The 23,832-nt window shown below is 38.0% G+C and overlaps 1 protein-coding gene and 1 long non-coding RNA gene across 4 annotated transcripts; one reads left to right on the top strand and one right to left on the bottom strand.

Moving 5' to 3' along the window:
• Positions 1–1,191: 1,191 nt before the first annotated feature.
• LOC127539069 (uncharacterized) lies at positions 1,192–2,306 on the bottom strand. Its single transcript, XR_007947821.1, has 2 exons — positions 1,802–2,306; positions 1,192–1,432 (listed from the first exon to the last, which is right to left on the bottom strand). It is a non-coding gene; the product is annotated as an uncharacterized LOC127539069 (long non-coding RNA).
• A 262-nt stretch (positions 2,307–2,568) lies between these two features.
• Positions 2,569–19,547, top strand: LOC127539067 (cytochrome c oxidase assembly protein COX14). Of its 3 annotated transcripts, none has more exons than XM_051963051.1 (2): positions 2,569–2,734; positions 19,126–19,547. In XM_051963051.1, the coding sequence occupies exon 2, from the start codon at positions 19,145–19,147 to the stop codon at positions 19,322–19,324; it is 180 nt and encodes a 59-aa protein (XP_051819011.1). In that variant the 5' UTR covers positions 2,569–2,734; positions 19,126–19,144; the 3' UTR covers positions 19,325–19,547. The 3 variants fall into 3 exon arrangements, with proteins under 3 accessions (XP_051819011.1, XP_051819010.1, XP_051819012.1); XM_051963050.1 differs by having other exon boundaries at positions 2,574–2,734; positions 19,137–19,547; XM_051963052.1 differs by lacking the exon at positions 2,569–2,734 and adding an exon at positions 14,650–14,674 and having other exon boundaries at positions 19,137–19,547.
• Positions 19,548–23,832: the final 4,285 nt, after the last annotated feature.

Genomic DNA, 23,832 nt, shown 5'->3' with positions numbered 1-23,832 from the left:
TTTGGAGCTTGGGCCTTGCCAGCTCTTTTCTTACTCATCTGACCTTTCTAGAGACTTTTCCTCCCCCTCCCTGGGATCTCTCTTTCTCTCTCTGGGTATCAGGAACTTAATCTGCTGACTGAAGCACCTCCTGAACCTTTTCACAGTAGCTTTAATGCTGACCTTTTCATTCACCACCCCCTGCCTCCCCTCCTCCCCAGCCTTCCCCAGAGAAACACCGATCTCTGAATGCCACCCCTCCCTTTCCTAAAATATTCCTGCTCCTCAATCTCAATTTTTCCAAGCATAAGAAAAGAGCTGCTGATTTTTATGGGGTTTGGGAAAGATGATCTAAGGGAGCAGGGGTTGGTTTTTCTTCCACTTCTAGGAGTGGGGGATGGTATTAAAAGTAAAGTAAAAGCCTCAGGGAGTGGGGGTGGAGGGACAGGTTAGAAGAGAAGGGATCTTCATATACCTCATCCTGGTCTATTCCGAATCGGGAGGGACACGGGTGCAGGACTCTTGGTTAAACAGGACCCTCTTCAAAAGCTAGGAGTGTTCTCCGAAGAGCACCTGTCCACATTGCCCCATGAGTGTCAACCCTGGGGCCCAAAGGAGCACCATATCTATTTCTCAAGACAGGCTGACACAAAAAGATTAGAGACTTGAGTGAAGGAAACAGAATGGGGAGGAGAAGGGAGAGGGAGAGGAGTATTCTTGGCCCTAGCCTTGGTCAAGGATCAGATGGCAGCAGCAGGAATGTTAGCAGGTCAGCAGCCTGGTGCTGCCTATTAATAGTCTTCTGGGACTCTGTCCAGCCAGCAGAGGGGACACTAGTACGTGAATGGCATGTTGTGGTCCACTAACAAAAAGTGGTAATTCTATAGCCCACCTCCACCCTCAGATCAGTGACTAAATCCCTCTTAAATCAGAGACTGAAGCCGCCTCCCACCACTGCCAAGCAGTAAGAAGTTTAGCAGCAATGAAATACTACCCAGCCTCTGGATAATTGAAATGGGAGACAGGATTACAAAGAATTTTGATCTTCCTGAGTGATCCTGTCATTCTATTCTCTACCCCTAGGAAATTGTGTTAGAGGAAAGGTGAGAAAGCCCACCCACATCTCATCTAAGAGGTCTAAAATTCAGTAATATGATTGACACTAAACAGATTCCTAACTTTAAGTCTGGGTCGTTCAAGTATCCTTAGGAGTTGTTTTTTTTTTTTTTTTTGGGGGGGGGGGAATTGGGCTGAGGCATTTGGCATTATTAAGTGACTTACCTAGGAGCTAGTAAGTGTCAAGTATCTTGAACTCAGGTTTTCTCTAACTCCAGGGCTGTTGTTCTGTCCATTATGCCATCTTGATGTCCCAAACATCCTTGTTTCAAAAATGAAGTCAGATTCTTTTCTGAACTATGTGTGTCACACCCTGTGCTCTTCAAGCCTTCTTTTTCTGTATGGTGAAGAAAACTCTGCCTTTAGTGTTCTAACAACATCAAATTTGTCATTCATCCCCAGACCCTCTCACTCCTAATTATTCTTGGTAATTAGTCTGTGCAGTGGAAAGAATGGTAGATTTGGAGGCTGAGAGCCTGAGTTCAAATCAGCCTCCTTGGACCTCTTTCCTATGAAACTAAGAGGCCCAGTAGGTAGAGTGATGGATCCTGAAACATTTTCTAGCTGGTGTAGTTAGTTAATGGCTGTTTGCCTCAGTTTTCCCCATCTGTAAAATGGGGATAAAAACAGCACCTATAATCCAAGAATTGTATTAGGATAAAAGCAAATATTTACAAAACTTGATAAATATTATTATTAATCATACCTGGAAAATGAGAGGTTTGGACTAGATCACCTCTTGACTTTAAATCTGTGGTCTTAGCAGAGCTATGAAAACAAGCCTGGAGAGACTGGCCAGGGTTACTGCGCTGGTACATGATGGGGCCAGGTTCAGTTTCTCCCTAACCCTTTTCTGTATTCTCACTATGAGGCTTCCAAACAAATACCCAAGGCTTTAGGGATCTGAGGCAGCTTTAAAACGAGAGGAAATAACCTTTGGCTTTCCAATTCCCCTTTTTTCATATGACCATTGCCAAAGTTGGCCACATATCTTCGCAGGGATCCAGGTCAGCACTTGACTCACGCTAGGTTCCTTTGCTATTCATTGTTCTGGGTCTTAACCCAGTCTGGAAAGTGCAGGATGCAGCACCAGGGGGCGCACTGATTTGCCTCAAATTGAATCTTTCCAGAAAAGGATCTGCTTAACGACTAATGACATCATTAGATTACCCGCGTTTGGGATTGGCCTTTCCATTAGAGACTTCCCAGACTTTAGCGGCGGGGAGTCCTAAGGGGGAATGACTACGAAGCCCAGGATTCTGTGCGTTCAAACTGATCACTGGAGTCTTTTTAGGGCGCCAATGATTGGCCCGGCGAGCCAGAAATTCATCGAGTTCAGCGAGCGTTGCAGAAGATGCTCCTCTTCAGGACGGAAGTGTGCCCTAGTCGGCTTCAGGAAGTTATACATCTTCCGACTGAGGCCGGAAGTTGATCTGAAAAGATAAGCATATATTTCCGCCCTAACACTTCTCTTTCGGATTCTCGATTTAGGCTTCAAGGTCTCGAGTTTTCCTTCCCCTGATTCCCCGTATTGCATCTCTATAGTTCCGGTCCCATCTTCCCTTGGGACCGGAAGTGGCGCATCGGTGGAGGCTGAGCGCTGTTGAAGGACTTAGGGAGGCAGCACTGTGAGGGCCAGGTATGAGGGAGGACCTGTGGGGCGGGAGAGGCAACACAGGAGAGGGTGGTGGAGCCAAGTCTGGGCTCCGAAGTTTTCCCAGATTTCCCCAGACTAAAAGACCTGCTTATTTTTAAAACTTTGAGAAACAACGCTAGAGTGGGGGGGGGGGGAAAGGAAGGGGGGGAGTTCGGGCGGCAGAAGGTCAGGGCTCGGGGGAGGAAAGAGTGCTGAAGCAGACCATACCTCCTTGCGGCGTGGCCGGCTACCCTTGCGCGTAGGTTTTGAGGCCATTTAAAGACGCTTCATTTTCTTAGTCTGGTTTCTTAGTCAAGATGTAATGCGTCAACCAGACGCCGTCACTTTGTAAAGTTTTTCCTCACACTTGTAAACTTTTTATTTTACCTTTGTATAAAATACTCCCTTTGCTTTGACCATGTTCTGACTGCTCCTCTTACTCCCTTTCCCTTCAGTTCAATTCAGTATACATTTATTAAATGTTTATTATGTGCCAGGCTCTGTCCTCAAGGAATTCACTATCTAATGGGGGGAGGCAGCAAGCAAACAAATATTTACAAAACAAATTATATACAGGATAAATAGGAAATCATTAAAAGAGTGTAAGGTACTAGAATTAAGAGGGGTTAGAAAAGGATTCTTGTAAAAAGTGGGATTTTAGGGACAGCTAGATAGTGCAATGGACAGAGCACCAGCCCTGAAGTCAGAAGGATCTGAGTTCAAATGTGGCCTCAGACTTTACACTTCCTAGCTGTATGACCCTGGGCAAATCACTTAACCCCAATTGCTTCAGGAAAAAAAAAAAGTGGGATTTTAATTGGCATCTAACGGAACCCAAGGAGGGTCCGTCAGAATCCTGGTCATCTTTTATAATTCTTACATCAAGCCTTCTGGGAATTGAATTAAGTGGGAACTTCCACTTCTACCTGGGCCCATCTATCTTGTAGCACCTATTCAAATACTGAAATAGATCTGTGATTTATATTTATATTAGTCAGTCAAATAGCATTTATTAAGGTTTGCTCTGTGCTTGGTGGCCATGTGCTAAGTGCTGGGAATATAGACAGGCCACCCAACCACCTCCTCTTCCTCTTCCACTCCCCCCCAAAACAACAACAACAACAACAACAAAAAACCATTCCTTACTTTCAAGATGCTTACAGTCTAATTTCATGTCTTTGGATGATCTCTCCGATCAACCCATCTGTCTCCTCCTTTGTGACTTTTTGTTCATATTTTCCCAGGAATTTATCACAAGGGCATACCCTTACTCAATGTCCTCTGAAATCTCCAGGATACCAGTCTACATGTCACTTCTTGCCCCTAACCACCTCCTCTCTCATAATTTCCCCATGTCCTTTTTTGCATATGGCACTTAAACCATATTTTTAAAATTCTGTCATCTATATAGGGTTGTGCTTCATTTATTCACAGTGCTTAACAAAGGGCCTTGCCTATAATGGGTTTTTGTTAAAAAGAAAAATAATTCATTTGGGCTTTTGCCTGGATTAAAAGGCAAAATTCAGGACAAAGAAAATTAAAAAGACTAATCACTGCAGATTAGTAAGGGATTCAAGATGGAGCCAGCTTTTACTGATAACTGAAATAAAGGTAATTAGCATAGGACCATGTCTGTAAAAGGAGTTGGTTGATCCATTGCATTGTAGCACCTCCCTAATTGCTGGTATGTGAGGACTACTTGATGTTTAACAGGCCATTTGGTACATAATAACAAGTAATACAAAAACTGCCCACTGGGAATACTTCCCCCAGTGTATTGTCAAAACAGGTCTGGGAACAGTGTGTCACTAAGTTATTGAACACTTCTCCCATTTTGATGCTAACCATATATATGGAAATGACTGAACAACAAAACAAAATATACCCATATGCTTCAGTACTACATTTTGGTCTTCTATCATTCTTTTATCCTTAACTAAATCATCATAATCTCTGATGCTTATGCCAGATTAATGGCTGTAAACAAGGAGATTTAAGCAGAAAATGTACTATGGCCATGAGTGTCACATATCTTAATTCCACATTTCTTATCATTGTAACAAAGTTGAAACAATGTCTTGTATTCTCTGAAAGAAACAAGCCTTATTAAATATTTAGCCCCTATTTGTAAATTAAGGCCTGTTGCCGATCATTTAGAGGGCTCCTAGTGTGGGAGAGATTTACATGATAGCAGAGTCATCCAAAAAACCTCAGTAAACAAAAACACCATAAAACAAGACCAAAGTAATCTAATAATACCAATACTCATAATCTATTAACCTAATGTGCTTTCTGAAAATATCTTCCCTTAGACATTCTGGAATAGGCCTTGGTCTCAGGGCAGCTTTAGAATGGTTTTCTTTCAAAGGATATTCTTCCCTGGTTTCAAGTAACTTGCAGAGATTGCTAAGTAATTCTACCAAATGTGTTATAACAGCCATAAAACTGGTTTTTATGCCCTAGGACACAGAATGACTCAACATAAATATATCAGGATAAAACATCCTTAACTTCTTTTTATTTTAAGTGGGTATTCTATCTCATTTCCACCTTATTTACAGTCAGACTCCACATTAGCCAGGTGGGAAATATGTTCCTGTTCAAAAGGAAGTAATACTAGAGGGAAACGAAGTCGAGAGGATCCTATCTATAACCATGCTCAAGGTCATTCCCTCAGTCTTTCCCAGATATAGCCATCCACCTGTAATAATTTCAGTCTACATTTCCTCTGGGCAGCACATGGCATCTCCTTTAAATGGTGAACTATTGGCCTCCTGACAATGTAGGCAATCATATCTGAAATAAAAATTTAGGTTAATATCAGATTATAGTCCCATGGTGGATTATTTCAAATTGAAAATTTCACTAATCATACCTTAGGACTTAAGAACAATAGTTAATTATTCCTGTAGTGTTTGCTATATGCCAGGCACTGTTAAGCACTTTACAATCATGTGATTCTCAAAACAAGACTTGAGAGGCCATAATTTTATTTTCCCATTTACAGATTGGGAAATTGAGATAAATAGAGATAAAGTTCATAAAGCTAATATATTTCTGAGATTGGAATTTTTTGATTCATGTTTTCCTGATCTACCCTTTTTTTTTTTTTTTTAGCATTTTTCATGCTATATTTCAAATAGCAAATGTATATTTTTCATTTGGTTCTGATTTACCACAACTATGCTGATAAGAGAACATTGACTACATTCTGATTTATTTTCAGGATGGACTTTGACCAGATCAAATCCAGATATATATAAAGTGCCAACATGTATCTGTAAAAATGAGTTTATTGATAATAATGGCTCTCTTTTTGAAGTGCTAGTCATAAAAATGGACCATATATGTATATTTTGACTATAAATTTGTCTTGTTTCCTTTCAGACATCCAAATAACCTGATCAGTTCAGTTTGTGTTCATAATATAGCCTCCACCTTTTCTTAAGTGTTTTGGAAGCTTTTCAGATAAGGAGTGGCTCTGTCATTCCCATTGTCCAGCTCTGGAGCCAGAAAATTTCAAGTTGAATACTATGAAAAATAGCCACATAAATTCTCCCATCTCCTTATCTGAATGAGATATAATGAGATACAATTTTTCATCATTTCTCTTTCTCTTTATACTGTCCCTTTGTGTCAGATTTGATCTTGAACCCAAGTGTTAATGACTCAAGATGAGAATATACCTATTTTACCTTTGTGGAAACAAGTTTAGCAGGGTCATTATCTGCCAAAGGTCACACAACTAATAAAGTGGCAGAACTGAGATAGGAACCCAGATCTCTCAGCTCTAAATCTAGTCTTCTTACTATGTCATTCTATTAGCTGCTATAGGATTTTGGAGGAAGGAGTGTTTCCTTTGCCTGGGATAGTCAGCCTCCCAGAAGATGGCTTGAACTTGGCTGGGAAAGCATGATGAAAAGTAGCCATCTGTGGAGTGGAAAAGGCAGACCTTTCAGATAGTGGGGAACAGAGAGCTAGGAATTTGATGATTGTCTTTAGAGTAATGAATAGACCTGTTTGACCAGAATACAGGATTCCTTTAGGGAAATAGGAATTAGATAGACTTCATTTTATAGACAGAAGGGAAACAGCTGTAGAGCACAGGGGATGGAGCACTGAATTTGGTGTCAGAAAAATCTGAAGTGAATATTTCCACAGATACTTAATAGTTGTGTGATCCTGGGCAGATCACTAAATGTTTCTCAGTCTTAATTTCCTCTTTTGCAAAAGGGGGTTAGTAGTATGACTTCTTTACAAGGTTGTTAGAAACAAGTGATATATGTAAAGTGCTTTGCAAACCTTGAAGTTATGTATAAAATATTAGCTATTAGTAATAAATCAGAGGTGAGATAGTAAATGTAGATTAATTTTTGAGAAGTTTGGTTACAAATGATAGAAAGGCTCAAGTATTGGAAGGGAATTTAAAGCCATGTGGGTTTAATTAACAAAACATTAAGACAGGACATTCTGCTAGACACTAGGCTACAAATACAAAAAAACTGAAACAGTCTAGCCTCTGCTATATAAGGGGGTTTCCTATTCTATTTTTGAGTAGCTGTAATTATTACGTGCTTTCTTCTAACAAACTGAAAACTACCTCTGGAATATCTACTCACTATTCTTAGAACCACCATCTGGAGCCTCACAGAATGTTTAGTTCAATTTAGACTTGCAGAGTATTGCTAAAGGCCAGTGAAGAGAGCAGATTAAATAATTCACGCTTTCTTATCATACATATCTCTGTGATTTTGAGTTTTCTTGGATTGTGATATTCCTTATTTCACAAGCATATGACATCACCACAAGAAGTGGAAATTTAAATTGTTCCCCTCTCTGTTTTTTGTTTCCAGTTCTAATTTTTGAAAGCCCCAAACAAAATTTATTCTTGTTCTATTTGCCAGTCCTTCCAATATATTCCTTACTTAAATTTTTTCCAGTCTCAAAATTTGCAGTTGCTGCAAACTGATTTTTGTGTAATATGATTTTCTTACTCTCTCAACTACTTACCTTCTTTTGGAGATGTGAGACTTGTCAGTGGTATTCTTAGAATGGGAACTGAGAAGAACAAAAGTAAGGCGTTATAAGTCCAAGAATAGGCAGCCCTTAAATGTATACTTTTGTCCTAAATTCATTTCTGTCTGCTTCAATGTGCTGCTTATAATGTAATCTCTAAAAAAAAGACTTAAGTCTCATAACATAAACACTAAACCAAACTAAATCTTTGTTCAGGGAGTCCCTTTTCAATTAGTGGTTGCCCTAGCTAACTTTGAACAAACTTACTATTTCCTTTTCATTTGGTCTCTGAAGTTATTGACCTCCACTTTGTGGACCTAGCTATTAGATATGATTCTTCCTGGGCTTCTCAAGACCTCAAGTTGAGAAATCTCCCAAAAATTTGGTGTCAGAAATAAGATAACTGGAAAATTTCTTTGAGGACCCTAGAGATTGCCAGAATAGATGAATTCTCAGGGATGCCATTAAGGTAAGATTTCTTACCCAGCACTAGCCTTTTCTGTGTTGTCCCAGTCCTTGATCTCTGAAAATGATAGAGCCATTTTTTTTTTCTCTAAAAGTGATGCCTTTTTAAGACTTTCTGGAAACTCTTAATAAAAAGTTTGAATGCACAATTCTCTGAGCATTCATGATCCTGGACTTGAGTGTTTTAATTGTTTGAGACCTAGTGCAGCTGGTATTAGTCTGTGTGAGAAAGTTATTTGGGAAGATTCTAAGGAAATAAATTTTAAAAAAATTTTTTATTTACAAGATATATACATGGGTAATATTTCAGCATTGACAATTGCAAAACCTTTTGTTCCAATTTTCCCCCTCCTTTTACCCATTCCCTCCCCCAGATGGCAAGTAGACCAATACATATCAAATATGTTAAAGTATATGTTAAATATAATATATGTGTACATGTCCATACAGTTATTTTGCTGGACAAGAAGAATCGGACTTTGAAATAGTGTACAATTACCCTGTGAAGGAAATCAAAAATGCAGGTGGACAAAAATAGAGGGATTGGGAATTCTATGTAGTGGTTCACACTCATTTCTCAGAGTTCTTTTGCTGGGTGTAGCTGGTTCAATTCATTACTGCTCTATTGGAACTGATTTGGTTCATCTCATTGTTGAAGAGAGCCATGTCCATCAGAATTGATCATCATATAGTATTGTTGTTGAAGTATATAATGATCTCCTGGTCTTGCTTATTTCACTCAGCATCAATTCATGTAAGTCTCTCCAAGCCTTCCTGAAATCATCCTGCTGGTCATTTCTTATAGAACAATAACATTCATATACCACAATTTATTCAGCTATTCTCCAATTGATGGACATCCATTCAGTTTCCAGTTTCTGGCTACTGCAAAGAGGGCTGCCATTCTTGAACATACAGGTTCCTTTCTCTTCTTTAAAATCTCTTTGGGATATAAGCGGAGTAGTAACACTGCTGAATTAAAGGGTACTTTTTGACCATAGTTCCAAATCGCTCTCCAGAATGGCTGAATGTATTCACAATTACCCCAATAATGTATCAATGTCCCAGTTTTCCCATATCCCCTCCAACATTCCACATTATCTTTCCCTGCCATTCTAGCCAATTTGAAGGTATGTAGTGGTATCTCAGAGTTGTCTTAATTTGCATAGAAAATAATTTTTCAAGGAAAAATAATTCTTTCTCAGAATGATAACTGTATATAGACGACCTTCCTCTTTTTTGTGGATAAATTAAATCAGAAGTAATCAACAATTAAAACTACCCTTGAGCACTTTTGGCACAAATAGCAAAAAATAAACAAATAGAATTCTGGCGGATCTTGATAGTTACATGCAGGATTATCTCTAAAATGATAGATCTTTCTCTTGTCATGTGGAATGGTTTTACACATGTAGAAACTCAGTTGACAGTGGCCAAATGGAGGATCATTTGATTTAGATAAATTGACTTATTAACAAGACTTTTTTTTTTTTTTTTTAAGAAATGTGATACATTGTAAAAGAAGAAGAAAGCATTTGCTAGCTAGAAGGACTCTCTTTTTTTAAAATTATAACTTTTTATTGACAGAACATATGCCTGGGTAATTTTTTACACCATAATCCCTTACACTCACTTCTGTTCCAGCTTTTCCCTTCCCTCTCTCCACTCCCTCCCCTAGGCGGCAAGTAGTCTTGTACATGTTAAATATGTTATAGTATATCCTAGATACAATATATGTGTGCAGAACCAAACAGTTCTCTTGTTGCACAGGGAGAATTGGATTCAGAAGGTAAAAAATAACCTGGGAAGAAAAGCAGAAATGCAAAGAGTTTATACTCATAGAAGGACTCTATTAAAAAAGCAGAAAGTAAACTTCTGGAATTGTAGCAAAAACTGAGCGTTTCATCCTAAACTGATCCTACCACTCTTAATCTTTTCTAGAAATCCTTCCTACCTCTTTTGATCAGCTCTTATATATCACTCTTTATTTTTTTTCTCAGCCCCCTGAAGATCTTTGGACCTCTGGACCCCAGTTTCCTCTGTTCCTATGGCACCTCCATTCCTTCCCATTCTGCCTACTTCTCTTCATATTCCCTCTCTTTCAGTACTCCCTTCCTCACCATGTCTGTAGGTAACAAATCTAACCTTCTATCATGACCCAAGCATTTGTCCTCTAGGTTTCTATTGACATTCTACAGACTAACCTGATTCTTGATCTAGTAAGGAATTAACATCATGGACATGAAAATTTACTGTCCAAAGATTATCCTTTATATCTTAACCAAAGTTTGAAATAGGAAACAAAGAATTATTGATTATTTTCCCCACTTGTTTCCATGAAAATTGGACTGATCAGCAAACCCAAGCTATGCAACTCCCTAATGCACATCTTTCTGAGGCACCACTCCTTGGATAGGAACTACAAAGTATTTGTGTTCTTTTTTTATAATCGATGATATTAATGATAAAATCCTATTGTCCACTCTTTCTGAACATCCAGATAAATTCAGGAAAAAGCCCAGTTGGTGATTAGCATTCCATAATCTTCAAAAAAAATTTAGAGAAGCTCTTGAAGTGTCTTACCACCACATAAATATGACTAACTAGGTTGCCAGTAAGAAGGGACCTCCTGCTCTTTGCCCCACTCTGAGAGCAATATGTGGCCCATACAGTTGCTAGGAGACCTGCTAACAGTAAGGCAGCAGAACAAGACCATCTATTTGCTGATGGACAAGAATTACTAACTGCAATACTAGGGTCATACTCTAAGAATTGACTCCAAATGGAGTTATGTAAACTGTAATTATGGGAACACCTGAAAAAATTTGCTGAAAGATTTTTGGAAAATTTTTAATATTCCTCTTTATTAAACCCAGACTGAAGACTGAAGAGCATGTCCCTTATAATAATGTCCTAGTAGAAAACACTGTTCCAAGATATCAAAACCACCATCCTTGGCACATATTAAACACTTCTTAAATGCTTTATCTAATCTAATAAAAACTTTTGTACCAGTGTGGAAGATTCACACAGTGAGCCAAATAGTAGCAGTAGCCATTTACTTTTATAAGAATGCTTAGCAGGAAACTGGGGGGGAAAAAAGGAGAAACTTAAAAGTACTCTCTTAGCCCTGCAAATTGCAGATCTGTAAAATAAGTGAGTCAGCAAGCCTATTCCATTTTTTACTTGAAAGGGCATCTCTGAAAGCTAGAAACCACTTGGGCTTTATTACTTTTGTAGAAAGCCACGTCTTTAAAGAAACAGGTGTACCCTAGTGATCGAGTCCATAGGCCCACCAGGGAGTACAGCCAAGCCTTCTATAGCTCTTTATGCCTATAATCTGCTGAACGGTTTCCTCCTACAATGGTCTCAGATGGTTATAACACAGATCCCATAACCAATTCACAACTGGAGGCGAGAAACTGAATTTTTCTGTTCATACTTAAGATTGCTTTGACAGTTCACTGTCAGTTAATTTGCTGTATTCCATTGATATTCATGGAACTTCTTATTTTGACCTTTGCCCTTTTTCTCTTGTTTTCCTCTCTGATGAACATATCTTTTTACTATTCCTCTTTACAACTGTAAATTAATGGGAAAGGAGTTGTGTAAATTACATGTCAGAATTTACTACTTTCCACAAATTTATATTTACTTTCCCCAGGAGACCATTTTTTAACTGGTTCAAATTTTGTCCCCTGAGAATCTGGCATAGTAATAGGAATACAAAATATCTCAATTCGGTCCAGAACTTGACCCTTTGAGTCCAGCTGAGGTGGCTTCCCCTGCTCCTTGTGGACATCCACTCTAAATGAAATTGGGTGCTTGCTGTTGTTTCTGTTCCAGATTTGTCATGAAATCAGCAAGTCCTTTCAGTCATTTGGTATTCCCTTTCTTATGATGTCAAAAAAGGAATTTTAATTTCTTTTTTTAACAAAGTGTTTTGTGCTGTTACTTCCCCCTGTAATGTCCCTAATTCTCCTTACCTAGAAAGAAGGAAAAAGTGACCTATATATTCCTTTTGGCTAAGATTTCTATATTAACTTCTTTTTAATTTCTCTGCACCTTGTTGTTCCCTACTTTGTTACCATATTTGTATCATTACTCTCTTCTACAGCCTAGTTTACTATTCTTTGCTTTTGCCTTTTTCTCCATTCTTCTCTAACCAGACTCCTAATTCCTTTTTGGCAAAGGACATCAGCTTACTTAGATTTGAATTTCACAGGAGAATCCCCTCTTGTTTTCCCAAATATTAAAAGGAAGATTTCCCTTGTATTCTATCCTTGTCTAATGTGTTGATGACCTGTTACTTTGCAATGAAAGCCTGAAAAATTTTCTCATAATTCCAGCTATTCACTTCATTTGCACAGCAAGGCATCAGAGCATCAAGACATCAGAATCCAAGTTCTAGTTTGTCTAAGAAATTTATCAGAACATGAGGTTTCTCATGAGATTTCTTGGGTCAGGCCCATTTATATCTATGTTGGTATCTAAAAGGCAAATTGAGAAATCCTTAGAACTCCTGCCTATTGTAGGCAGTGGATCCAGTAATTTGTAGGTATGGCAGAGTCTTTCTTCTCTTCCTCTTCTTCCTCCTCTTCCTTCCTTCTTCCTTTTTTTTTTTTTAATTGAAGCTTTTTATTTTTAAAACATATGTATGTATAATTTTTCAGTATTAATCTTTGCAAAACCTTGTGTTCCAATTTTTCCTCCTTCCCCCCACTGCCTCCCCTAGATGGCAATTAAGCCAGTATATGTTAAACATGGTAAAAATATATGTTAAATCTAATATATGTATACATATTTATACAATTATCTTACTGCACAAGAAAAATCAAATCAAAAAGAGAAAAATAAGAAAGAAAATAAAATGTAAGCAAACAACAACAGAGTGTGAAAATGCTATGGTGTGATCCACATTCCCATAGTCTTCTCTCTGGGTGTAGATGGCTCTCTTCATAACAAGATCATTGGAACTGGCATCAATCATCTCATTGCTGAAAAGAACCACATTCATCAGAATTGATTATCATATAATCATCTGTTGCTATGTACAATAATTTCTTGGTTCTATTCATTTCACTTAGCATCAGTTCATGTAAGTCTCTCTAACATATAAGTAATGCTGATCATTTCTTATAGAACAATAATATTCCATAACGTTCATATACCATAACTTATTCAACTATCCTCCAACTGATGGGCAGCCACTCAGTTTCCAGTTTCTTACCACTACAAAAAGGGCTGCCATAAACATTTTTGTACACGTGGGTCCCTTTCCCTCCTTTAAGATCTCTTTGGGATATAATGCCAGTAGAAACATTGCTGGGTCAAGGGGCACGCAGTTTGATAACTTTTTGAGCATAGTCCCAATTGCTCTCCAGAACGGTTGGATCTGTTCACATTTCCACCAACAGTGTATTAGTGTCCCAGTTTTCCCACATCCCCTTCAACATTTGTCATTACCTTTTCCTGTCATCTTAGTCAATCTGAGAGGTGTGTAGCGGTATCTCAGAGTTGTCTTAATTTGCATTTCTCTGATCAATAGTGATTTGGAACACCTTTTCATGTGACTAGAAATAGTTTCAATTTCTTCATCTGAAAATTGTCTGTTCATATCCTTTGACCATTTATCAGTTGGAGAATAGCTTGAATTCTTATGAATTTGAATGCATTCAGAGTCTTCTTGCTCCTGAGTTGACTAGATCCTGTAGCTCATGGATTTCAGCTCTGCTTAAGAATAGTGACTGTGGCTATCTATATGGTTGACAAGACCTTTCTGACATCTCTCCCATTTTCCTATTATAGCCACACATATCACAGTCCACAATGTCTTTTAATCTGAAGACCATATTCCTTTCCAATGCTACTTGTTTTTTTTTTTCATCTAAGTAAACCCCAGACTCTGGTTTTATTCTGTGTTGGATAGGTACACTAATTCAGCACTAGTAGAGCTATGCACTAGTTGAGAAAGCGATTTGCAATTGTGCCCACAAAATTATTAAAATTACAATATCCTTTGACTCAGTGATATTGCTATGAGGGCCATATCTTAAAAGAGGAATGATATAACCAGCAGCATACTTAGCATCTTTATGGATGTTTAAGGAAACTCTTGAGGCTAAATGAAAAATACTGTACTTCTGTTTATATTCTGTGGAAGGTCCTATTAGCATTTTTGAAGGCCACATCTGGAAGGAAAGAGTTGATTGTGATAAGAGTTTTTAGCAAGATTGATAGGAAGGAGCCAATGGAAAGGAATTCATTGAAAAGACAAGAAGTGATAATTGATGGAAAAGGATCCCAAAGGGTGTGGGAAAGAGGATCTAGACTAGTAATTATTCAATCCCACATTAGCCTTCTATTTTTCAGGTTAAATAATTTATTAGAATATATGCCTAATCAGAAGAGTGTTCCTTAGGTGGTGATTTGATCTTGTGTCTCCTCCCAGATCCTAGCACAGTAAGTTCTTTAAAATAAATTTTTATTGCATTATCTAACCACCACCACCATCCAGGGAACCATCCCTTTTATACACACACACACACACACACTTATTTATTTATTTATTTTTTGCTGAGGCAGTTGAGGTTAAGTGACTTGCCCAGGGTCACACTAGATTTGAACTTGAGTCCTCCTGACTTCAGGGCTCTATCCACTACACCAACTCAGCTGCCTAGCCTTACTTTTCAGCAAGACTAACCCAAGATTTTAAAAAATCTGATATATCTAGTTCCATCATAATGTTCCTCCTCTGTATGCTAAAGGGCATTTTCATAAATCTTTTGGCACTAAGTTTGGTCATTATAATTTTACATCATTCAGTTATATTGTTGTAATCTTTACGTGCATGGTTTTCCTAGTTTTGTTTGTTTAACTCTGCATTGCTTCAAGTCTTCCCCTGTGTGTCTGTCATTTATTATCATTTATTATAGCACTGTGATACTCTTACATTCATTTGCCAGAAGTTATTTCCCAATGAAAATTTACTTTGTTTCAAGTGTTTCATTAAAACACTGAGCTTAACTGTAAATATTTTGATATATATCAGATATTTGTTTTTATTAGCATCCCTGGAGTAGTATGTGCCTAAAAGTGAAATCTCTAGGTCAAAAGTTATGGACATTTTAGTCACTCCTAATTCTAAATTGCTTTCTAGAATTGTGGAATAAATTCACAGCTCTATCAGCAATGCATTATTATCTTTTTCCATGACTCCTCCCAGATTTACTGTTCTTATCCTTTGTCATTTTTGGCAATTTACTAGGTGTGAATAAAGTGAAATCTCAAAGTTCTTTTGATTTGCATTTTCTTTGTTTTTTTAAAATAGATTTATATTAATCTTTTGTTTTTATATCATCTAGATTTCCCCCTTTACCTTTCCGTGACAACTTTCTCTTAGTTCCCTGGATATCTTTGATATAAGAACCTCTCAGATATTTGAAACAAAAGTTCCCCTCCTGTCCCATTCAGTACTTTAGTTGAATTAATTTTTTTCTTCGATAGACCCATTAGTTTCATGTAATTAAATTTTAGAATTATCTCTGTTCCTCCTTTGGTTAGAAATTCACCTCAGAAAGGTACTTGACCCACTTGTTGTCATTACTATTATCAATTAAAAAAAAAACTTTTTTGCCAAACTTAATAAATATTGAAGTAAATGCTTTTTTTTTTTTTTTTTTAATGTATTCCCTTCCTAAAATTGGTATAGAGGGAAGCAGAATTTCAACTCTTTTGACCCTATTCAAACTTGTTTGCCAGCCCAGTGCTATATTTGTTTTCTACAAACAGTGCATTGTTAACTCATTCTCAGACCATTGTTTTCATCCCATAGGTCTCTTAAACGTATCCAACCTTTTCCCTTCTTAAATTCCTTTGAACAGACATTAATTACATTATTGATAGGTGTTTATTATCTGTAAAGTGCTGGAGATATTGGGAGAGGGGAGAAACAAGAAGAAGTAAGGAAAGAAACAAACAAACAGTTCTATCCCTTAAAGGGATACTAGTCTTTATTACTAGTTACTAGTTATTAGTTACTAATATAATATAAATAGCTACTAATTACTAAGTACTAGTCTAGATCCTCTTTCCCACACCCTTTGGGATCCTTTTCCATCAACTATCACTTCTTGTCTTTTCAATGAATTCCTTTCCATTGGCTCCTTTCTATCAATCTTATTAAAAACTCTTATCACAATCAGATTTATAATATCTGTGTGGATACCAGATTTGTCAGCTATTTAGATTTGAAGGGTGGGAGAACCAAAATTTCTCCAAAGATCCTTAGTTCAGGTCCTTCATCTTCTCAAATGAATTATTGCAGTGACTTCCCAATAGTCTCCCTGCCCCAACTCCTTCCCCACTCCTTGTACTCCTCCACACAGTAGCCAAAACTATTTTACTTAAGTCCAGGTCTGACCCTGCTAAATAACTATTGCTTCTAAGATAAAATACAAGTTCTGATTTTAAAGTCCTTCACAACTTATATCTAATGTGTGTTTCCAACTTGGTTTTGCATACTCCCTTTTCTACACACTGTGATGCATTTAACTCTCTGTTCCTTACCTCTTTCACAGAATTGCTCACTTTCTTCAAGCACACATTCCTTTCCTGGTCCTAACCAAATAGTGCCTTCCCTTATTAGTTACTTTGTATTTAGTCTCTCCCACTCCACCCCCCCACCCCCCCCCCCCGGCAATTGGGGTTAAGTGACTTGCCCAGGGTCTCACAGCTACCGTGTTTCCCCAATAATAAGACACTGTCTTATTAAATTTTTTGGATAGAAAAACACCAGAGGGCTTATTTTCAGGGGAGGGCTTATTTTAATGAACATTGACAGCAATTTTAATAAACAGGTAAATGTGAACCAAAAAAAGTACCTTTATTCAATAATGATCATGTCATCTTCTTCAACAACATCGTCATAAGTGTCCATACCCTGAATTCCATCCTGGATGTCTTGCGCCTCTATTTCTTTCAGAAGAAGTGGACCCAATCTGTCATGTCCAGCAATATAACTCTCTTTAAATGAACCTGTCTTGTCCAGGTAACCTGCTCGTAGTGCCTTGGCGACACAGCTGTCAGTAATTTTATCCCATGACTTCTTCACCCAAGTCACGACTTCTTGCAGACAGGGCTTCACAAAGTTTCCACACTGATTTCTTTCCATTCTATTTTCCATGTAGTCATTGACTTCCATGCGCAAATGGTCCTTGAATGGCTTGTTTATTGCAATATCAGGGGTCTAGAGATAGGCAGTCATTCCTGCAGGAATCATTACTTGATCTATTCTCTCTGCAAGGAAGTTCTTCATTTCTTTAGCACAGTGAGTGCTGGCTGAGTTCTTCTTTTATCCTCCATCATGCCCCCTCACTTACATACCGGGTTTTTATGTTGTCCTGCTTCAGCTTTCCTCCACGGCACTGCTCTCAATGGCGCCAGCAAGCAAATCACTGGGGAAGAACAGGATAACGCGCTCATTGCTGCAACTCTGATTGGATGCAGCTCGGAGCGCGGTGTGTGTTTCACAGGGGGGGGGGGGGGGGGGTACGGTACAGAGGGTACCGTAATGTAGCGTGTAGCGCAGGGGATCACCTTCACTACAGTAGCAATCTCAATAGGGGCTTATTTTAGAGGAATCTTACACAGGAAGGGGAGGGTTTATTTTCGGGATAGGTCTTATTATCGGGGAAACACGGTAGGAAGTATTAAGTATCTGAGGCCAGATTTGAACTCAGGTCCTCTTGACTTCAGGGCCAGCACTCTATCCATTATGCCATCTAACTGCCCTCTTTGAATTTATTCTTTATGAATAAGGACTAGAATTATAATTTTATTGGCATAGAGAACTCCCTATACAGTAAAGGAAACCTCTTTACCATTTACAGTCTTAAGAGACTTGTCTAGAGCACTGAGAATTTAAATGATTTGGCTAGGATCACATGTGTCGGGTAGGATTTGAACTCAGATCTTAATGATTTAAATGTTTTTGTCTTTGTGTCAATTTCTGGGCATATAGTAGTATTTAATAAATGCCTAAGAAAGAATTGAAGATGACTTAACCTGAGTAACTAAAAGAATGATGGTGTCCTTGTAGGAAATAAGGAAGTCTGAAGAAGTGATAGAATTTTTTAGGGGCTAAGGAAGGCAAAATGATAAGAAGATCAATTTTACATATTGAGCATGTATACCAGTTTCAGCAAGCAGTTGACTTGTTCCCCAAGTGTGAGAGAAAGATTAGGGCTGCAGATACAGTTAAAAGCCATCTGAAATAGAGCCATTGGAAGCCCTTGGAACCAATGAGTTCTCCATTTTACAGGAGGGCTCAAAGTCATAGTTGTCTTCCAGAGGTTCACATTGGAAGGTGGCATACCTTTACTTAATGTTTCAAAGTTTGACTTAGTTGAAAAGATTACAGTTTGTATTATGAAGCACTTATTGAGCATGTTCTATGAGTATGGCACTTTGGGCCCGCTTAACATAACACCACAGCAGTGTTAATTTTTTTATACCTATTTTTCTATTGGCCATTTGATCTGTCGTGAATTCAAGGCATGCAGATTTAATTATAAGCCTTAGACAAAATTAAGAAAGTTAAACTCCTAAAAATTAAAAAATGTATGTATCAGATCATGTACTCCAAGCCAAGTGAAACAATTTTTGATTTTGGCCATACTTAATTAATAACATGGATAATATTGTCAACTTGCTTCCAATTCAGTTCTGTTTTCTTTTGGTTCATTTGCTTCTTTGTATTGGGAATTCCCAAAGGAAGTTTTTGTTTTCACTTTCTTATCACCCATTTAGTTTTTTGTATGGGAAATATATTTTGTATTACTGGAATGATTCTAACTAGAAAGGGGAACATGTGGGAGTAAGTATTACATTCAAGCTTTTGAATCTGAATCCAGTTTCTTTGCAGGGTGCAAAATGATGTCACCAAAACAACTAGCTGACTTTGGCTACAAGGCTTTCTCTGCCTCCATGATGTTACTCACTGTGTATGGTGGCTTTCTGTGTAGTGCCCGGGCCTATCGCTACTTTCAGCATCGTGGTGTCCTACGCCAGGCAGCTGAAGAACAAAAGCCTCAAAGCATTCTGCAAGACTGAAGAGTTCATTCTACCTTAGAATACCAAGACTTGAGACATGCTGTGGGTCACCCGAAATTGCATGGAAGGGTAATTACCAGCCTACCTTGAGTGTCTCCATGGTTTCCATCCTTGGTCAGAGGAATGTACTGATGTGCTCCCTGCTCTGAATTGTTGAATGGATCACAGCACAGGAGTGACAGTGAAAGACATATAAAGATATTAAATATGGTTTGCCATTTCAGGCTCGTGGTATTTGTTTACTTGAATTGGGGAGTCTCTATTTGATCAGGGCAGAAATCACAGGATTAAAAGCTCAATTTCCCAGTATCCTAATCAGACTTTACTCCTAATCTCCCTTGAATTTGATTGCTTATAAAATAACATGGGCAGCTACTAGTCTAAGAAATTTGGGTAGGGTTTATTTTCATAATCTGCTAAAGCAGGAAATGATTGCAAGAATCATGTGTTCATATTTGTTACAGGACTTGGGAATTTGCTAAGTGACCTAATCCATTATCAGACTTCTCTGTTAGGAAATTCTTATATGAAAACAAAATCTACTGCCCTGTAACTTCCATAAAGTTTTGTCTCATAAAGCTTAATCCTTTCATCTGATAAAGCATGATTATGCTTCCTTCTCCCAGGTCTCTTTTGCCTAAATTTCAGTTCCCTTAGCTGATCCTTATTGTTCTCCTAAGTGGTATTGTTAATAGGACCCAGAACTGAAAATAATATTCTATTGTCTGGTTGACTCTCACTGAGTATATTAATTTTTATGCCTTTTTTCCCCCTCCCAAATAGCTGTTTTCAGAAGCAAACCTATTAAAGATTCAGTTAGAGGCCTACAGGATTAACCTCAAGGAGAGGTTGATAACCCCACATGCAAAAGATAAAAAGTTCCTGGGATTCAGTGGACTTTGAAATTAAAATTCCCTTCCTCAAGGTAGAAGAAAAGCACATAGCTTTCAGGGGTAAATTGCTTGTTTCAACAACCGCGGATCCTAAAAGTCCCATTAATCTGGATAACTTAACTTTGGCTCCTGTTCTTTAAGGATAGGTAGGTGGGTATAATATCATAAGAGTTGGAACCTTGGAGGTCAAATTTGTTGGAATAAGAATCTCTGTATGGTTGAGAAAGAGTACTAAAAACTCATGTATGTGAGGGACCTTTACCCACAAAATGATATAGTAGAAAAGTGATGGGTTTGAATTTAAAGGACCTGGGTTTAAATCATAACTTAGGTGGGCAGCTAGGTGGTACAGTAGATAGAGCACCAGTCTTGAAGTCAGAAGGATCTGAGTTCAAATCTGGCCTCAGTCACTTGAACACTTCCTAGCTGTGTAATCCTGGGCAAGTCACTTAACCCCAATTACCTCAGCAAAAAAAATAAAATAAAGTATAACTAGCCATTGTTATTTGTCCATTATTTTTAAAGAGGACTAGTGACCTCATAGGATGATAAATTGGATTTGAGTGAGGCAAAATGGCACAAAGCTGTCAGCCTTACTAGAGTTGTGAAAAGTCCTACAGCAAGACAGCCAGCACTGGCCCAGGGTGACCTCAAGTTCTTGATATCTGATGGAGCTCTAAGCATTCCACAGTCTACATTAGCCACCTTCAGTGCTGGTGGAACAAATTGTTTTTCATCCATCCATTCTGTTGGGGAAAGTTTTAGCATGCTGGGGTAGACATCTCCTAATGAGGCCTGTGATTTATCCTCAACCTGGTTTAGCCAGTCTGCTGGGATGTGGCCACTCTACATGCTACAGCTTCTTAGAGCCACAGGTGAGAGTCGAGTACTAGGTGGACACCAAAGGTGGATGAGCAACTCTGAAAGAGCTTAGCAATACTCATACCAGAATGCTGGCCCTCCTGACCTTCCCCTACATTTTGTGTGGAATCCAACTTCTCGACCCTAATTTTCTTACATAGAATAAGAGGTTAGGTTAGATGACAGATGCGACCCTTTCTGACTTAAATTGTGTCCTCCCAAGGGAGCGTGCTCCACTCTGGCAGAAATCTAATTAGAAAGCTTTTCCTTACATTGAACTTCACTTTGTTTCTTTGCAACTGCCACCTGTTGTACATGGATATACCCTTTGAGCCAAACGGAACTCTAATCCTTTTTTTTTTTTAAGTTTCATGTCTTCCCCTCAGTTTTCTTCAGTTAGTCCTCATAGAACTCCTCAAGGCCCTTTACCATTATTCTAGGAGATAATTTCTAACTGAACATGAAGGAAAGAGATGAAAGGTGGCTATTTGGTAATTTAGATGTTCTAACTTTGCTACCTCCTTTTCATCTCTCAGATAGTTGCCTCTAAGCATTTATTGTCAAGTCAATTAAATATTTACTGCCTGCTGTGCACACAATTTTCTACCTTTTAGGCTAGTGTGTGTATTTATTCTATGCCCTTCAGGAACATTATCAGCATTGATTAATCAGAAGAAACTTCACAGATTCCTTTATTCTTGGCTAGAGACAAACGGGCTGGGTCATTTGTGTGATGCTTAATCTACAGGGGAAACTATCACCCTGATTATGGTTTGTCACATCCCTCTTACCAGAAACAAAAAATGGCTTTAAGTTTGGATGTTTAAACAATTAACTGGTCCTTCATTGTTCTCCTAAGAATATCTGTAAAGCCTTGTTTGTCTTGAGTTCTCTTTATTGTACTAGAACTATTTTCCTTTTATCCTTTTAATTCCCCCCCCCCCAGAAGTCTCTAAAACGTTTTTTAAAAATAAGTCTTCCATATTTAACATGTATAGGACTGCTTACCATTTGAGGGAGGAGGTGGAGGTGGAGGGAGGGGAAAAATCGAACAGAAGTGAGTGCAAGGGATAATGTAAAAAATTGCCCAGGCATGGATTCTGTCAATAAAAAGTTATAATTATAAAAAAAAGAAAAAAAAATAATAAGTCTTCATTTAAAATAACACATCACACTACTCTTGCCTCATACAATTCAACATAATTTTGCACTGGTCTGGTAGTTCTTTCACAGGAAAACAATATAAATCACAATATTTAGGAAGGCCTCTCTGCATCCTGAAAATTATACTTTCTCCATATTTCCCTATTTTTGCATTCTATATATTTTTTAGGTTACTGTCTCTTCTTGCCCTGTCTTCAAATCATTTTAATTCTTATACAAAAGTGTCAATAGAAGAGGACAGACCAAAAGACTGTCCCAACCAAGAGGCTAGATGCTTTTTCTCCCCATTTCCTTTTCCCCCAGTAGTTTTTGGAAGCCCTTTTACTACTTCTAAAGAGACTTCAGCTATTAGGAGGTGACAAAAGATCTGGAATGTTTCAGGTTAAAATTTCTTCATAGAACTATATAATAGACCCAGATGCTATAGCTCAGGAGAGCTCTTAGTAACAGTAGTTACATGACCAGTCACTGGTTTTCAGTGGTCTCCAGGTAAAAAAAGGCTCAGTGGCAAAACAGTGATAGTTTCAGCAATTCAGCTGTTCACATGAGACTAAATTTTAGAAGTCTTGCCAAATGGAATAGCAGTTTTACCCATTTTCCCGCTACCAAGATACTGGAATACTGTATATGGTACATCGTAGTCCTAAATTAGAGGCAGTGAACTTTGAACTTATTACCTATATGAGATTTTGTGATTCTACAAGTACTGAAACCAGTTGAACTTATCTATTCTAACTGAAGACATTCCTGATTATATACATTCACCAGGATGAACTATTCTAGGAAGTGGCTGGTTCAGGAAGTACGACTAGACATTGAAGTCTAGGTACTAGAAAATACATTCTCCCACATCCGAGGTTTCAGGCCTTTTTTCGGTCACCTTGACAAGAGTAACTTGTAGAAGGAGAATAGGAGACACATTAGTCATTGTAATTTTAATCTGCATCAGTGGCACCCAAAATTACTTAAGTGCATATATATCAATAATTTGGTTCTTGAAATTTAGATCCAAATTTCAGGAAAATTTGGTAAGATCTTTGTCTACAGATGGTATATCCTTTATCTTTCATCAGTCTGACTGAGGAAGACCACATCTACTCTTAAAAATTAGCAGATAGTTTCTTCAAGTTGCTATGGACCAAAAAAACCATCATCACACAGCAAATTAATGGTACTTCTCTGAATTTAGCCAGATTGGTCCTTAAATAACAAACAGGCCCTCTTATGTTTCATTAGAAGATGGGACCTTAGGTCATTCTGCAAGCTTTGATAGGTCCTATCAATCAAGCTGGAAAAATTTGTAAGAAAGGGTCCTAAAATGGATAATCTATTATCTGTTAATTTCTCCAAACCCTTATCAACTGACATAACAACTCTGGAAGATTGAATGGCAGGATTACATTCCTGGGAAAGCTTCAATATATTTCTTTCATTGGCCCCTTAGAATCCTTAGAAATAATCTATTACTCCAAATCTTTGACTTCACAAACAAAGTGACACAGTGTGATATAAAACGTTGAATGGCATTGAGACACTTTGGTTCTAGTTCAAGCCCTACTTTTAATCTTAAACAAGCTACTTACCTTACCT

This window comes from Antechinus flavipes, chromosome 5 (genome assembly GCF_016432865.1).
Source record: "Antechinus flavipes isolate AdamAnt ecotype Samford, QLD, Australia chromosome 5, AdamAnt_v2, whole genome shotgun sequence".
Classification (NCBI taxonomy): Eukaryota; Metazoa; Chordata; class Mammalia; order Dasyuromorphia; family Dasyuridae; genus Antechinus; species Antechinus flavipes.
This window is presented reverse-complemented; position numbering and strand designations above follow the sequence as displayed.